Source organism: Abramis brama, assembly GCF_963993115.1.
Source record: "Abramis brama genome assembly, chromosome: 25".
NCBI lineage: Eukaryota > Metazoa > Chordata > Actinopteri > Cypriniformes > Leuciscidae > Abramis > Abramis brama.
The window spans coordinates 29,095,546-29,114,363 of record NC_139987.1 but is presented as its reverse complement, the minus strand read 5'-3'; the positions used below and the strand labels follow the sequence as shown (position 1 = coordinate 29,114,363).

Here is an 18,818-nt window from a genome sequence, read left to right as displayed (position 1 = left end):
GAGTTCATGAGCAGATCTGGCCTGAAAGAGTTAGTTCACCCAAAAATGAAAATTACCCATGATTTACTCTCCCTCAACTCATCCTAGGTGTATATGACACTCTTCTGTCAGACGAACACAATCAGAGTAAAACATGTGCTGGCTCTTCCCAGCGTGCGCTTAGGCGTGAGTGGACTGCGTTTGGCCGGAAGCTAGAATTGAACTTTGTAATGTGTTAAATATGGATATTTCACTTACACAAACACGTGGCTTTGCTTCAGAAGGACTTTATTAACCCCCGGAGCCTGTGGAGCACTTTTATCATGGACAGATGCACTTTTATGATGGACAGACGCACTTTTATCATGGACAGATGCACTTTTATGATGGATAGACGCACTTTTATGATGGATAGATGCACTTTTATGATGGATAGATGCACTTTTATCATGGACAGATGCACTTTTATGATGGACAGACGCACTTTTATGATGGATAGATGCACTTTTATGATGGATAGATGCACTTTTATCATGGACAGATGCACTTTTATGATGGACAGACGCACTTTTATCATGGACAGATGCACTTTTATGATGGACAGACGCACTTTTATCATGGACAGATGCACTTTTATGATGGATAGATGCACTTTTATCATGGACAGATGCACTTTTATGATGGATAGATGCACTTTTATCATGGATAGATGCACTTTTATGATGGACAGACGCACTTTTATCATGGACAGATGCACTTTTATGATGGATAGATGCACTTTTATCATGGATAGATGCACTTTTATGATGGACAAATGCACTTTTATCATGGATAGATGCACTTTTATGATGGACAGATGCACTTTTATCATGGACAGATGCACTTTTATCATGGACAGATGCACTTTTATGATGGACAGATGCACTTTTATCATGGACAGATGCACTTTTATCATGGACAGATGCACTTTTATGATGGATAGATGCACTTTTATGATGGACAGATGCACTTTTATGATGGACAGATGCACTTTTATCATGGACAGATGCACTTTTATCATGGACAGATGCACTTTTATGATGGATAGATGCACTTTTATAATGGACAAATGCACTTTTATCATGGACAGATGCACTTTTATCATGGACAGATGCACTTTTATGATGGATAGATGCACTTTTATGATGGACAGATGCACTTTTATGATGGACAGATGCACTTTTATGATGGACAGATGCACTTTTATCATGGATAGATGCACTTTTATCATGGACAGATGCACTTTTATGATGGATAGATGCACTTTTATGATGGACAGATGCACTTTTATCATGGACAGATGCACTTTTATGATGGACAGATGCACTTTTATCATGGACAGATGCACTTTTATGATGGATAGATGCACTTTTATGATGGATAGATGCACTTTTATGATGGACAGACGCACTTTTATGATGGATAGATGCACTTTTATGATGGATAGATGCACTTTTATCATGGACAGATGCACTTTTATGATGGACAGACGCACTTTTATCATGGACAGATGCACTTTTATGATGGACAGACGCACTTTTATCATGGACAGATGCACTTTTATGATGGATAGATGCACTTTTATCATGGACAGATGCACTTTTATGATGGATAGATGCACTTTTATCATGGATAGATGCACTTTTATGATGGACAGACGCACTTTTATCATGGACAGATGCACTTTTATGATGGATAGATGCACTTTTATCATGGATAGATGCACTTTTATGATGGACAAATGCACTTTTATCATGGATAGATGCACTTTTATGATGGACAGATGCACTTTTATCATGGACAGATGCACTTTTATCATGGACAGATGCACTTTTATGATGGACAGATGCACTTTTATCATGGACAGATGCACTTTTATCATGGACAGATGCACTTTTATGATGGATAGATGCACTTTTATGATGGACAGATGCACTTTTATGATGGACAGATGCACTTTTATCATGGACAGATGCACTTTTATCATGGACAGATGCACTTTTATGATGGATAGATGCACTTTTATAATGGACAAATGCACTTTTATCATGGACAGATGCACTTTTATCATGGACAGATGCACTTTTATGATGGATAGATGCACTTTTATGATGGACAGATGCACTTTTATGATGGACAGATGCACTTTTATGATGGACAGATGCACTTTTATCATGGATAGATGCACTTTTATCATGGACAGATGCACTTTTATGATGGATAGATGCACTTTTATGATGGACAGATGCACTTTTATCATGGACAGATGCACTTTTATCATGGACAGATGCACTTTTATGATGGATAGATGCACTTTTATGATGGACAGATGCACTTTTATGATGGACAGATGCACTTTTATGATGGACAGATGCACTTTTATCATGGATAGATGCACTTTTATCATGGACAGATGCACTTTTATGATGGACAGATGCACTTTTATGATGGACAGATGCACTTTTATCATGGACAGATGCACTTTTGTGATGGATAGATGCACTTTTATCATGGACAAATGCACTTTTATCATGGACAGATGCACTTTTATCATGGACAGATGCACTTTTGTGATGGATAGATGCACTTTTATCATGGACAGATGCACTTTTGTGATGGATAGATGCACTTTTATGATGGATAGATGCACTTTTATAATGGACAAATGCACTTTTATCATGGACAGATGCACTTTTATCATGGACAGATGCACTTTTATGATGGATAGATGCACTTTTATGATGGACAGATGCACTTTTATGATGGACAGATGCACTTTTATGATGGACAGATGCACTTTTATCATGGATAGATGCACTTTTATCATGGACAGATGCACTTTTATGATGGACAGATGCACTTTTATGATGGACAGATGCACTTTTATCATGGACAGATGCACTTTTGTGATGGATAGATGCACTTTTATCATGGATAGATGCACTTTTATGATGGACAAATGCACTTTTAAGATGGACAGATGCACTTATCATGGATAGATGCACTTTTATGATGGATAGATGCACTTTTATGATGGATAGATGCACTTTTATAATAGATGCACTTTTATGATGGATAGATGCACTTTTATGATGGACAGATGCACTTTTATCATGGATAGATGCACTTTTATAATAGATGCACTTTTATGACGGATAGATGCACTTTTATGATGGACAGATGCACTTTTATCATGGATAGATGCACTTTTATGATGGACAGATGCACTTTTATGATGGACAGATGCACTTTTATGATGGATAGATGCACTTTTATGATGGATAGATGCACTTTTATGATGGACAGATGCACTTTTATCATGGATAGATGCACTTTTATGATGGACAGATGCACTTTTATGATGGATAGATGCACTTTTATGATGGATAGATGCACTTTTATGGACTTCCAAAGACATACACCCATTCACTTCCATTATAAAGCTTGGAAGAGCCAGGACATTTTTTAATATAACTCTGATTGTGTTCGTCTGAAATAAGAGTGTCATACACACTCAGGATGACTTGAGGGCGAGTAAATCATGGGCTAATTTTAATTTTGGGGTGAACTAACCCTTTAATGTGTGTCTGTTTCTCCATCGTCCTCTTCCTCAGAGCTGGAGTCTTCATCGTTGTAAAAGTGCAGCGTGGCCTGAGCAGGGAAACTGGCCAGAACCGTCCGGCCCAGATGAGACAGATACTCCTGGATCCGGGATCTGGGCAGGAACAGCCTGTGGATGGACGGATCCGTCAGAAACAGTCACAGATTCCTCCTCCTGGTTAATAAATGACATCTGAAAACTCTGAGAGCTAATAAACATGTAATGAAGAATAAGAGCTTTGGTTCCAGACCTCACAGGATGATGGAAAACTCCTTCAGACGCCTGAACCTGCCTCGAGCCTCCAGAACCCACCTGAACACAAGAACACCTGAACACAAGAACACCTGAACACAAGAACACCTGAACACAAGAACACCTGAACACAAGAACACCTGAACACGAGAACACCTGAAAACAAGAACACCTGAAAACAAGAACACCTGAAAACAAGAACACCTGAAAACAAGAACACGAGAACACCTGAACACGAGAACACGAGAACCCCTGACACAAGAACACCTGAACATAAAAACACCTGAACACAATAACACCCCTGACACAAGAACCACCTGAACATAAGAACACCTGAACATAAGAACAGCCCTGACACCTGAACACAAGAACACCTGAACATAAGAACACCTGAACACAATAACACCCCTGACACAAGAACACCTGAACATAAAAACACTTGAACACAATAACACCCGACACAAGAACACCTGAACACAATAACACCCTTGACACAAGAACACCTGAACACAAGAACACAAGAACACCTGAACATAAGAACACCTGAACACAATAACACCCTTGACACAAGAACACAAGAACACAATAACACAAGAACACAATAACACCCTTGACACAAGAACACCAGAACACCTGAACACGAGAACCACCTGAACACGAGAACCACCTGAACACGAGAACCACCTGAACACAAGAACACAAGAACACCTGAACACAAGAACACCTGAACACAAGAACACAAGAACAGCCCTGACACCTGAACACATGAACACGAGAACACCTGAACACGAGAACCACCTGAACACAAGAACAGCCCTGACACCTGAACACAAGAACACCTGAACACAACACCCGACACAAGAACCGCCTGAACACAACACCTGAACACAAGAACCACCTGAACACAACACCTGAACACGAGAACACAAGAACCACCTGAACACAAGAACCACCTGAACACAAGAACCACCTGAACATAAGAACACTTGAAAACAATAACACCCCTGACACAAGACGACAAGAACACCTGAACATAAGAACACCTAAACACAATAACACCCTTGACACAACACCAGAACATCTGAACACGAGAACCACCTGAACACGAGAACCACCTGAACACGAGAACCACCTGAACACGAGAACCACCTGAACACAAGAACAGCCCTGACACCTGAACACGAGAACACCTGAACATGAGAACCACCTGAACACAACACCCCAGAAACAAGAACACCTGAGCACAAGAACACCTGAACACAATAACACCCTTGAAACAAGAACACAACACCTGAACACAATAACACCCCTGAAACAAGAACACAAGAACACCTGAGCACAAGAACACCTGAGCACAAGAACACCTGAACACCCCTGACACCTGAGCACAAGAACACCTGAACACCTGAACCCAAGAACACCTGAACACATGAACACCTGAACACAAGAACACCTGAACACAAGAACACAAGAACACTTGAGCACAAGAACACCTGAGCACAAGAACACCTGAGCACAAGAACACCTGAGCACAAGAACACCTGAACACAAGCACACCTGAACACAAGAACACCCCTGACACCTGAGCACAAGAACACCTGAACACCCCTGACACCTTAGCACAAGAACACCTGAACACAACACCTGAACACAAGAACACCTGAACATAACACCTGAACACAATAACACCCTTGACACAAGAACCACCTGAACACGAGAACCACCTGAACACAAGAACACCTGAACACAAGAACAGCCCTGACACCTGAACACATGAACACGAGAACACCTGAACACGAGAACCACCTGAACACAAAAACAGCCCTGACACCTGAACACAATAACACCCCTGACACAAGAACACAAGAACCACCTGAACACATGAACACCTGAACACAAGAACCACCTGAACACAACACCTGAACACAAGAACCACCTGAACACATGAACACCTGAACACAAGAACCACCTGAACACATGAACACCTGAACACAAGAACCACCTGAACACATGAACACCTGAACACAAGAACCACCTGAACACAACACCTGAACACGAGAACACCTGAACACAAGAACACCTGAACACAAGAACACCTGAACATAAGAACACTTGAAAACAATAACACCCCTGACACAAGACAAGAACACCTGAACATAAGAACACCTGAACACAATAACACCCTTGACACAAGAACACGAGAACACCTGAACATGAGAACACCTGAACACGAGAACCACCTGAACACGAGAACCACCTGAACACGAGAACCACCTGAACACAAGAACAGCCCTGACACCTGAACACGAGAACACCTGAACATGAGAACCACCTGAACACAACACCCCAGAAACAAGAACACAAGAACACCTGAGCACAAGAACACCTGAACACAATAACACCCCTGAAACAAGAACACCTGAACACAAGAACACAAGAACACCTGAGCACAAGAACACCTGAACACAAGAACACCTGAACACAAGAACACCTGAACACAAGAACACCTGAACACAAGCACACCCCTGACACAAGAACACCTGAACACCTGAACACCCCTGACACCTTAGCACAAGAACACCTGAACACAAGAACACCTGAACATAACACCTGAACACAATAACACCCTTGACACAAGAACACCAGAACACCTGAACACGAGAACCACCTGAACACGAGAACCACCTGAACACGAGAACCACCTGAACACGAGAACACCCCTGACACCTGAGCACAAGAACACCTGAACACCCCTGACACCTTAGCACAAGAACACCTGAACACAACACCTGAACACAAGAACACCTGAACATAACACCTGAACACAATAACACCCTTGACACAAGAACACCAGAACACCTGAACACGAGAAACACCTGAACACGAGAACCACCTGAACACGAGAACCACCTGAACACGAGAACCACCTGAACACAAGAACAGCCCTGACACCTGAACACATGAACACGAGAACACCTGAACACGAGAACCACCTGAACACAAGAACAGCCCTGACACCTGAACACAATAACACCCCTGACACAAGAACACAAGAACCACCTGAACACATGAACACCTGAACACAAGAACCACCTGAACACAACACCTGAACACGAGAACACCTGAACACAAGAACCACCTGAACACAAGAACACCTGAACACCTGAACACGAGAACCACCTGAACACAACACCTGAACACGAGAACACCTGAACATGAGAACACCTGAACACGAGAACCACCTGAACACGAGAACCACCTGAACACAAGAACAGCCCTGACACCTGAACACGAGAACACCTGAACATGAGAACCACCTGAACACAACACCCCAGAAACAAGAACACAAGAACACCTGAGCACAAGAACACCTGAACCCAATAACACCCCTGAAACAAGAACACAAGAACACCTGAACACAAGAACACAAGAACACAAGAACACCTGAGCACAAGAACACCTGAACACAAGAACACCTGAACACAAGCACACCTGAACACAAGCACACCTGAACACAAGCACACCTGAACACAAGAACACCCCTGACACCTGAGCACAAGAACACCTGAACACCCCTGACACCTTAGCACAAGAACACCTGAACACAACACCTGAACACAAGAACACCTGAACATAACACCTGAACACAATAACACCCTTGACACAAGAACACCAGAACACCTGAACACGAGAACCACCTGAACACGAGAACCACCTGAACACGAGAACCACCTGAACACGAGAACCACCTGAACACAAGAACACCTGAACACAAGAACCACCTGAACACAAGAACAGCCCTGACACCTGAACACATGAACACGAGAACACCTGAACACGAGAACCACCTGAACACAAGAACAGCCCTGACACCTGAACACAATAACACCCCTGACACAAGAACACAAGAACCACCTGAACACATGAACACCTGAACACAAGAACCACCTGAACACAACACCTGAACACGAGAACACCTGAACACAAGAACCACCTGAACACAAGAACACCTGAACACCTGAACACGAGAACCACCTGAACACAACACCTGAACACGAGAACACCTGAACACAAGAACCACCTGAACACAAGAACCACCTGAACACAAGAACACCTGAACATAAGAACACCCCTGACACAAGAAGACAAGAACACCTGAACATAAGAACACCTGAACACAATAACACCCTTGACACAAGAACACCAGAACACCTGAACACGAGAACCACCTGAACACGAGAACCACCTGAACACGAGAACCACCTGAACACGAGAACCACCTGAACACAAGAACCACCTGAACACAAGAACAGCCCTGACACCTGAACACGAGAACACCTGAACATGAGAACCACCTGAACACAACACCCCAGAAACAAGAACACAAGAACACCTGAGCACAAGAACACCTGAACACAATAACACCCCTGAAACAAGAACACAAGAACACCTGAACACAATAACACCCCTGAAACAAGAACACCTGAGCACAAGAACACCTGAACACCCCTGACACCTGAGCACAAGAACACCTGAAAACCTGAACCCAAGAACACCTGAACACCTGAGCACAAGAACACCTGAGCACAAGAACACCCCTGACACCTTAGCACAAGAACACCTGAACACAAGAACACCTGAACACAAGAACACCTGAACATAAGAACACCTGAACACAATAACACCCTTGACACAAGAACACCAGAACACCTGAACACGAGAACCACCTGAACACGAGAACCACCTGAACACCTGAACACGAGAACCACCTGAACACGAGAACCACCTGAACACGAGAACCACCTGAACACGAGAACAGCCCTGACACCTGAACACATGAACACGAGAACACCTGAACACGAGAACCACCTGAACACAAGAACACCTGAACACAAGAACCACCTGAACACAAGAACAGCCCTGACACCTGAACACATGAACACGAGAACACCTGAACACGAGAACCACCTGAACACAAGAACCACCTGAACACAAGAACAGCCCTGACACCTGAACACATGAACACGAGAACACCTGAACACGAGAACCACCTGAACACCTGAACACGAGAACCACCTGAACACGAGAACCACCTGAACACGAGAACCACCTGAACACGAGAACAGCCCTGACACCTGAACACATGAACACGAGAACACCTGAACACGAGAACCACCTGAACACAAGAACACCTGAACACAAGAACCACCTGAACACAAGAACAGCCCTGACACCTGAACACATGAACACGAGAACACCTGAACACGAGAACCACCTGAACACAAGAACCACCTGAACACAAGAACCACCTGAACACAAGAACAGCCCTGACACCTGAACACATGAACACGAGAACACCTGAACACGAGAACCACCTGAACACAAGAACACCTGAACACAAGAACCACCTGAACACAAGAACAGCCCTGACACCTGAACACATGAACACGAGAACACCTGAACACGAGAACCACCTGAACACAAGAACACCTGAACACAAGAACCACCTGAACACAAGAACAGCCCTGACACCTGAACACAAGAACACCTGAACACAAGAACACCTGAACACCTGAGCACAAGAACACCTGAACACAAGAACACCCCTGACATCTGAGCACAAGAACACCTGAACACAAGAACACCTGAACACAAGAACACCTGAACACCTGAACACAAGAACACCCGACACCTGAGCACAAGAACACCTGAACACAAGCACACCTGAACACAAGAACACCCCTGACACCTGAGCACAAGAACACCTGAGCACAAGAACACCTGAACACAAGAACCACCTGAACACAAGAACAGCCCTGACACCTGAACACCTGAACACCTGAACACAAGAACACCTGAACACCTGAACACAAGAACACCTGAACACCTGAACACCTGAGCACAAGAACACCTGAACACAAGAACACCTGAACACAAGAACACCCCTGACATCTGAGCACAAGAACACCTGAACACAAGAACACCTGAACACAAGAACACCCCTGACACCTGAGCACAAGAACACCTGAACACAAGCACACCTGAACACAAGAACACCCCTGACACCTGAGCACAAGAACACCTGAGCACAAGAACACCTGAACACAAGAACACCCCTGACATCTGAGCACAAGAACACCTGAACACAAGAACACCTGAACACAAGAACACCTGAACACAAGAACACCTGAACACAAGAACACAAGAACACCTGAACACAAGAACACCTGAACACAAGAACACCCCGACACCTGAGCACAAGAACACCTGAACACAAGAACACCCCGACACCTGAGCACAAGAACACCTGAACACAAGAACACCTGAACACAAGAACACCTGAACACAAGAACACCTGAACACAAGAACACCTGAACACAAGAACACCTGAACACCTGAACACAAGAACACCCCGACACCTGAGCACAAGAACACCTGAACACAAGAACACCCCGACACCTGAGCACAAGAACACCTGAACACAAGAACACAGACTCTAAAATCAACATATCAATACACAGAGAAAAGAAGAACAGCAAACAAGGACGTTCTGTCAAAGTTATAAACAAACGTTCTTCCAGTAACATTGTTAGAAAGTTTAATAGAAATGTTATCTGGTCTTTAATAATGTTCTCAAAATGTAAGAACAAAAATCTTATTTATACATCGTTCATGAAACCTTTTAGTTAGACATTCTTCAAATATTCTGATAACAATTTACAATAAGGTTCATTAGTTAACATTATTTAACTACATTATTTAACATTATTACTAATATGTTATTTAAATCAAAGGTTGTATTTGTTAACATTAGTTAATGTACTGAGAACTAACATGAACAAACAATGAACAGCTGTATTTTTATTACTAACAATAACAAAGATTTATAAATATTGTAACAAATGTTTTGCTCATGGATAGTGCATGTTGGTTAATACAATAACTAATGTTAACTAATGAACCTTATTGTAAAGTGTTACCAACATTTTCTAAATGTTACTCCTTGTTTTCAGAGCGTTCAGAAAACATTCAAAAGTAGCGTTCCCATAATGTTTGAAGAATGATACGATGGAACGTTCCTTTAACGTTCACATAACCAATAAAAACGTTTTTAAAAGAACATGCAGAGAACATTCAAAAGTAAGGTTTCATAACTTTAAGGGAATGTTAGCAAAACTTGAAGTAAAATAAAAATGTTACTTTATTTAATTGTGTCTCTCTTGATGAAAGATCCCACGGTCTCCATATCACAGGACAACTATTAAAACACAGGAGAGGAGAGTTATTAAAGACTTTAAAATATGAAAACAGGAATTGACGAAACGCTTACCCGAGCATCTGATCCGCGTGCACACACACCGGCAGCATCATTACACACTGATGCGCGCGCCCGCGCACTGATGAAGGTGCGCGCTGAGAGGGGGCGTGTCCTGCGCGCACCCGCCAATCAATACAAACAAATTACAAATCAATGTTTTCATTCGCACTTCTGCCTGAGAAAACGTGGTCACTTTGAGCATTCTATCCCTTCGCTGCAGAAATACATAAACACTTACAACAACAGCTCTTGAAAAGTAATATCGCTTAAAGTAACAGAAACACTGGTTTGAAAGCGCGTGGTTCACAGTCTCGTGTTTAAGACGCCGTTATACATTATTTATTTTCTTTTGTTTTAGAAACGATGATAACAGCTGATACTCAATAGAACAGCAATATTTACTTCAGATTCTGACACACTAGCTGTGAGGTCTTCATCATAAACACAACACGTTCTGCACACAACAATTCTATATTAAACATTAGACATGACGTCATTCTGATTTATAAATCAGCAAAACTCAATTTAACTCTCGGACTGACGAGTCGAGCAGCGACCGCTAGAGGGCGAGAGAGGAGTGTGTGTGTGTGTGTGTGTGTGTGTGTGTGTGAGAGAGAGAGAGTGTGTGTGTGTGTGTGTGTGTGAGAGAGAGAGAGAGAGAGAGAGAGAGAGGTGTGTGTGTGTGTGTGAAAGAGAGAGAGAGAGTGTGTGTGTGTGTGTGTGTGTGTGTGGGGGGGGGGGGGGGGTTGTTGAGTATGTCTGTAAATGAAAAGCTCATGTGTTTGTCAGTGTGAGTTTACTCTCCCACTGCTGCCGTATTATAATCCTTATTAGTTTAATAAATGATCATTATGATTATTAGACGTGCTGAAACACTTTCATCTGTCTGATTACAGACACTGATATCATTGATCTACTGTACACACACTGATCAACTGTACACACACTGATCTACTGTACACACACTGATCTACTGTACACACTGTACACACACACTGTACACACACACACACACACACACACACACACACTGATCTACTGTACACACTGTACACACACACACACACACACACACACACACACACACACACACACACACACTGATCTACTGTACACACACTGATCTACTGTACACACTGTACACACACACACACACACACACACACACACACACACACACAGAGAGATCTACTGTACACTCTGTACACACACTGATCTACTGTACACACACTGTAAACACACTGTACACACTGTACACACACACACACACACACACACACACACACACACACACACACACACACACACACACCGATCGACTGTACACTCTGTACACACAGTGATCTACTGTACACACACTGCACACACACTGATCTACTGTACACACACTGATCTACTGTACACACACACTGATCTACTGTACACACTCTGTACACACACACACACACACACACACACACACACACACACACACACACACACTGATCTACTGTACACACATTAATCTACTGTACACACTGTACACACTGTACACACACACACACACACACACACACACACACACACACAGATCTACTGTACACTCTGTACACACACTGTACACACACACACACACACACACACACACACACACACACACACACACACACACACACTGATCTACTGTACACTCTGTATACACACTGTACACACACACACACACACACACACACACACACACACTGATCTACTGTACACTCTGTACACACACTGATCTACTGTACACACACTGCACACACACTGATCTACTGTACACACACTGATCTACTGTACACACACTGCACACACACTGATCTACTGTACACACACACTGATCTACTGTACACACTCTGTACACACTCTATACACACACACACACACACACACACACACACACACACACACACACACTGATCTACTGTACACTCTGTATACACACTGTACACACACACACACACACACACACACACACACACACACACACACACACACACACACTGATCTACTGTACACTCTGTACACACACTGATCTACTGTACACACACTGCACACACACTGATCTACTGTACACACACTGCACACACACTGATCTACTGTACACACACTGCACACACACTGATCTACTGTACACACACACTGATCTACTGTACACACTCTGTACACACTCTGTACACACACACACACACACACACACACACACACACACACACACACACACTGATCTACTGTACACACACTGATCTACTGTACACACACTGATCTACTGTACACACACACACACACACACACACACACACACACACCGATCGACTGTACACTCTGTACACACACTGATCTACTGTACACACACTGCGCACACACACTGATCTACTGTACACACACTGATCTACTGTACACACACTGCACACACACTGATCTACTGTACACACACACTGATCTACTGTACACACTCTGTACACACTCTGTACACACACACACACACACACACACACACACACACTGATCTACTGTACACACTCTGTACACACTCTGTACACACACACACACACACACACACACACACACACACACACTGATCTACTGTACACACACTGATCTACTGTACACACACTGCACACACACTGATCTACTGTACACACACACTCTGTACACACTCTGTACACACACACACACACACACACACACACACACACACACACACACACACATCTACTCTGTACACACTCTGTACACACACACACACACACACACACACACACTGATCTACTGTACACACACTGATCTACTGTACACACACTGATCTACTGTACACACACACACACACACACACACACACACACACACACACACACACACACACACACACACACACACACCGATCGACTGTACACTCTGTACACACACTGATCTACTGTACACACACTGCGCACACACACTGATCTACTGTACACACACTGATCTACTGTACACACACTGCACACACACTGATCTACTGTACACACACACTGATCTACTGTACACACTCTGTACACACTCTGTACACACACACACACACACACACACACACACACACACTGATCTACTGTACACACTCTGTACACACTCTGTACACACACACACACACACACACACACACTGATCTACTGTACACACACTGATCTACTGTACACACACTGCACACACACTGATCTACTGTACACACACACTCTGTACACACTCTGTACACACACACACACACACACACACACACACACACTGATCTACTGTACACACACTGATCTACTGTACACACACTGTACACACTCTGTACACACACACACACACACACACACACACACACACACTGATCTACTGTACACACACTGATCTACTGTACACACACTGCACACACACTGATCTACTGTACACACACTGATCTACGGTGGAGGGTTCCACTCGAGCCCGACAGCCTCGGCGGCCCGTTTCAGCTTAGCTGACAATTCTGGATCCGGCTCGTGCAATGTCATACTCCCAGAGGGAAACAACGCAGTCGAGTCATCATCTCCAGAGGCCAGATCACCCTCCGATGCTGCAGTCGGCGTCCTGTCCTCTGGGGGATCCCCGGGTGAAACGGCCGGTCCACCCATTACAGATGGACCAGCACGCTCCACGGGGGACTCCACCAGCTGCGGTGGAAGGGAGGAGTGAGGAGCCCACAGGGAATGGATACCGTGCGAGACATCCAACACTATCCTCCTATCACCCATCCCACGCGGCACCCGAGGGCAGGGCATGGTAATGGGGACTCCAGCTTCGCGGACGAAGGTGAGTCTCGATCTCAACACCGCGACATGGGAACATGAACCATCCACAAAAGCTGCTTCAGCGTACTGTAAGCCCAAACACATGATGCAACAATTGTGACCGTCAGAGAGGAACAGGGAACAGCCGCATCCAGAAAGGCACGGGTGGAATGACATCTTGAGAAAGACGCACTCACAGCCGTGTTGCTCTTTTAGGAAATGGGACCGTCACCAGTGCCGGAGCACACAGGGAATGACCGCGGCAAAACCGAATCAGCGAAATGAAACAGTGAAGCTTCTTGCCCTCTAACCAGCCGTCAAACACACAAACAAATAGAAATTTGATGCTGTTAAAACAGCAGTTGAGAGCTCAAGAAGCTCACGATCACCGCGTACCTGAGGTGGGGCAGCAAGGTGGAGGACAGTGATGTGAGTGTGCAGTGCAACTCTTACCTGTCTCCACTGGTAAGGCGGATGACCGGGTCTTCGAACCGCACCCAGCTGCCGTCCTGGCGAACAGGAGGGGGCTGAGGGGTGCAAGGCTTTACAGGGTCGCACACCGCCAGACTTGCCCTCCTGGGACCCAGGAACAGAGGAATTTGCTCTTTCTTTGAAGTATGGGTACCGCTTGCTCTGCTCTTTTGGGAACAAGCGGTGGAACAGACATACACACAATGAAGAGGCGGCAGGGAGTGGATCGGTGACCAACTCCAAGAGCATCCTCCTCCATCCCTGAGCGGCCCGCTCAGGAAAGCTTTCAGTGTCGCTTGCCTCATGGCTTGGCGGAGCATGTAATCACGCACGGCAATGTTGTATTGGCTAGATTAAATAGTAGTACGAAGAAGACAGGCTCCCTAAGCGTGATCCCCATTCAGTCAACGTCGACTACGTCTCGACTGAAAGGGAACTGGCAGTGAAGTCTGGCTTCATTATGTAATATATATATATATTTCAGATGGGCAATATATATATATTTTTGATTGCCTGCGAGCTTCTCCTGACTATACGGTAATTTCTCTACTGTGCGACAGAAAGCTGCGTGGTCATGACACAATCGTTAGCCTATCTTTACAAAAACGTCTGCTACGGAGCCATAACGTGAGATACAAGCTAATGGAGCTTTTTATGCATTGTCGTGTTTCTTTAGAAATAAACAATGGACAAATAGAGTCTTTAAACGCTTCAGATGTAAAGTTATTCGCTGTCAAAGTGACGCCAAAATGAATGGCAGTCAATGGAATGCTAACAGAAGGTGATGGTTTGTTAGCCTGTAATCTCCCTATAGGAGGAACGCTTTCTGGATGCTCACACACTAAATATTATGTTGCCATGGGGAAGATCAGTTAGCCATGGGTTACACCTGAGCTGGGATTCTGTTTTCCCTTTTGTTAAGCACCTTTTAAGCACACAGACTATCCAAAGCGCTCTAAGGCAAAGAAAACAGGGTTCAAAATTAGCACCATCTAGCCAAACGCTGGTAAAATGTGCAAGTGAATGCTAGATTTGCTTCACTCAGCAGCCGTAAAAACAATGGTAATGTACTGAGTGGCTGGTGAAATTTGAACATTACTAGCCATTTGGCTGGTGGTCGAAAAAGTACATTTCGAACCCTGAAAGAAAGACATTAAAAAAACATTTAAAAATGAAAACAGAATAAAATATATAAAATAAAAATAGACAGAAATACGGGTAGACTGCAGTTGCCCCAAATTCAATAAAAGGAATTAAAATTCCACAAAGAAATTAATTTAATGGCACAGCAGAAGCCTGCTGTATATTGGCAACACTTTAAGTTAAAATACACAGACACGTGGAACAATAACACACATGATCCTTTATTGTTAAAGAGAACATCACAAAAGCAAACGTTAAGAACAAACTTTACAGTGAAGTAGGAGACATCTCGTGTTCAGCACTTCCACTTTTATAATGAACAACATTTACTTATTCAAAGATTCAGAAGTCTTCAACGAGGAAGACGGAGCAGATGTTATTTTAAGGATTTTTAAACCGGAAACAGGACTAAAATATTTCAGCAGAGTATTTTATGTCTTAAGCGAGTAACATGCAGGTGTGTCAGGAGAGCATCATGACAGAACACAGATCAAATATACAGGTAGATCACAAGATGAGTAAATACGTTAAAATATTACAATGGAAGTTTTATCAACACTTTTTTTTACTTAAAGTTACTATATGTTAAATTAAAAGATTATAATTTTTTTTTTTTTAAGATTATTTTTTGCCATTTTTAGGCCTTTATTGACAGGTGTTACGACCTTTGGCTCAAGGTAAGCAACAAAAACAAGGGACACACGAAAACCAAATTATAGGCTCAAAAGTAAGGTTTATTTAATTACAAAATAAGGCAACACTAAATAATAAAAATGAAAGCAATTAAAGAAAATAACAGTATTTCTGTTTTCATCAGTAAGGTCAGTGTGTAAAGCAAGATGCAGGGTTGAAGTAGAAATGTAAATGCAAATACAAATACAAATGAAAATGGTAACAAAATACAACGCAACCCAAGTCCAGAGGCAAAGTTCAAAACCAAAGAGTCAAAACCAAAGAATGCTCTCTCTGGTGAATTGGTGATCTCTTAAGCCGCGTCTAAGGCACGAACACAGGTGAACACAGAGAGAGGAAGGATGACATGCAGCAAAGGGCCAAAGGTCGGGGGTCAAACCCAGGCCCGGTGCATCGAAGAGTACACCTCTACATAAGAGCGCACGCTCCAGCATCTGAGCGATCCCTTATCAACACCAAATATCTAAACTAACCTGCAGCTGACGGCACAGTGAATGAACCACGGTCACGGATTCGAGAGTAGAGATTGTTCTTGATATTTGAAAAATAACTCTTTAAACCTTTGATCGGTTCATACTTTGAGAAAACAACATCCATAAAAGCCGTCAGAACTTCTGGTAGAGCACACGGGCTAGGTTTAAAAGAATCAACATCCCTACTACAGCTTTTAATTTCATTATTTTGCATATGACATATTGATAAGTGGTGAGGAATGCAGAAGACAGATTTATATATAAACATATTTGACTTGATCTTGTAGGTCTTGTATTCCTTCAGCAAAGGATCCAGGTACCGTAAATACACATTGATTGCAGCTTCAATTTCATTAACACAGTCTGATGCAGGTTTACTACCCTGAATATCCAGTCGAGCGCCATGGATCAACATCTGGACGTGGAAGGCGGCTCCGTTGACCCAGATCTTGAGCCCACGGCTGCTCATCTGTCCGTCATGCAGCAGGGAGTTTCTGAGGCTGGTAAGACGGGAGCTCAGCTCCTGTTCCAGTCTCCTTGTTTCCCCCCCTAATAGTTGGGTATTGTTCATGTACATGCGATGGCGTTTCAGATACTCTGACATTGTGTCTCGGACACTCGAAGCTTTCTCTTCCCCAAACACACGTCGAATTAGGCTATATGTGTCAACACTTGTCTGAGTGCCGCCCTTGATGGCGATCTCTATGAGCAAGGAAATCACCAAAGCTCCAAGTCCAACAGCATTCGGGACTGAAGTCAGTGGACCAAAGGTAGATGCAAGACTGCGGGCGTAACCTGGCACCGTGTTGAGCATCTCCTTATTTAAAGCCTGCAGCACAGCGTTAGAGTCGGAACCAGAATATTTCAGCAGAGACTCATCTATGCCTATATCTGGTAAGAGGCATGGTTGATGTAAAGTGTCTTCATAAATCCAAAGAGCAGACCTCTTATAGTCCGCTTGTGAGTATGTGCCGCCCATGATTACTCCTCTTGATCTGTGATCGCTCACACAGAGTTCAGATGTCCCCCTACCAGCAGACTGAACACTA

At 43.6% G+C, this 18,818-nt stretch overlaps 1 protein-coding gene across 1 annotated transcript; it reads right to left on the bottom strand.

The window, feature by feature from the left end:
- Window positions 1-11,242, bottom strand: ripply3 (ripply transcriptional repressor 3; the record flags this gene model as incomplete). Its single annotated transcript, XM_084103759.1, has 5 exons — window positions 1-21; window positions 3,592-3,748; window positions 3,870-3,931; window positions 11,072-11,129; window positions 11,202-11,242. 4 exons carry the CDS (start codon window positions 11,240-11,242, stop codon window positions 3,595-3,597), a joined length of 315 nt encoding a protein of 104 aa, XP_083959885.1. The 3' UTR covers window positions 1-21; window positions 3,592-3,594.
- Window positions 11,243-18,818: the final 7,576 nt, after the last annotated feature.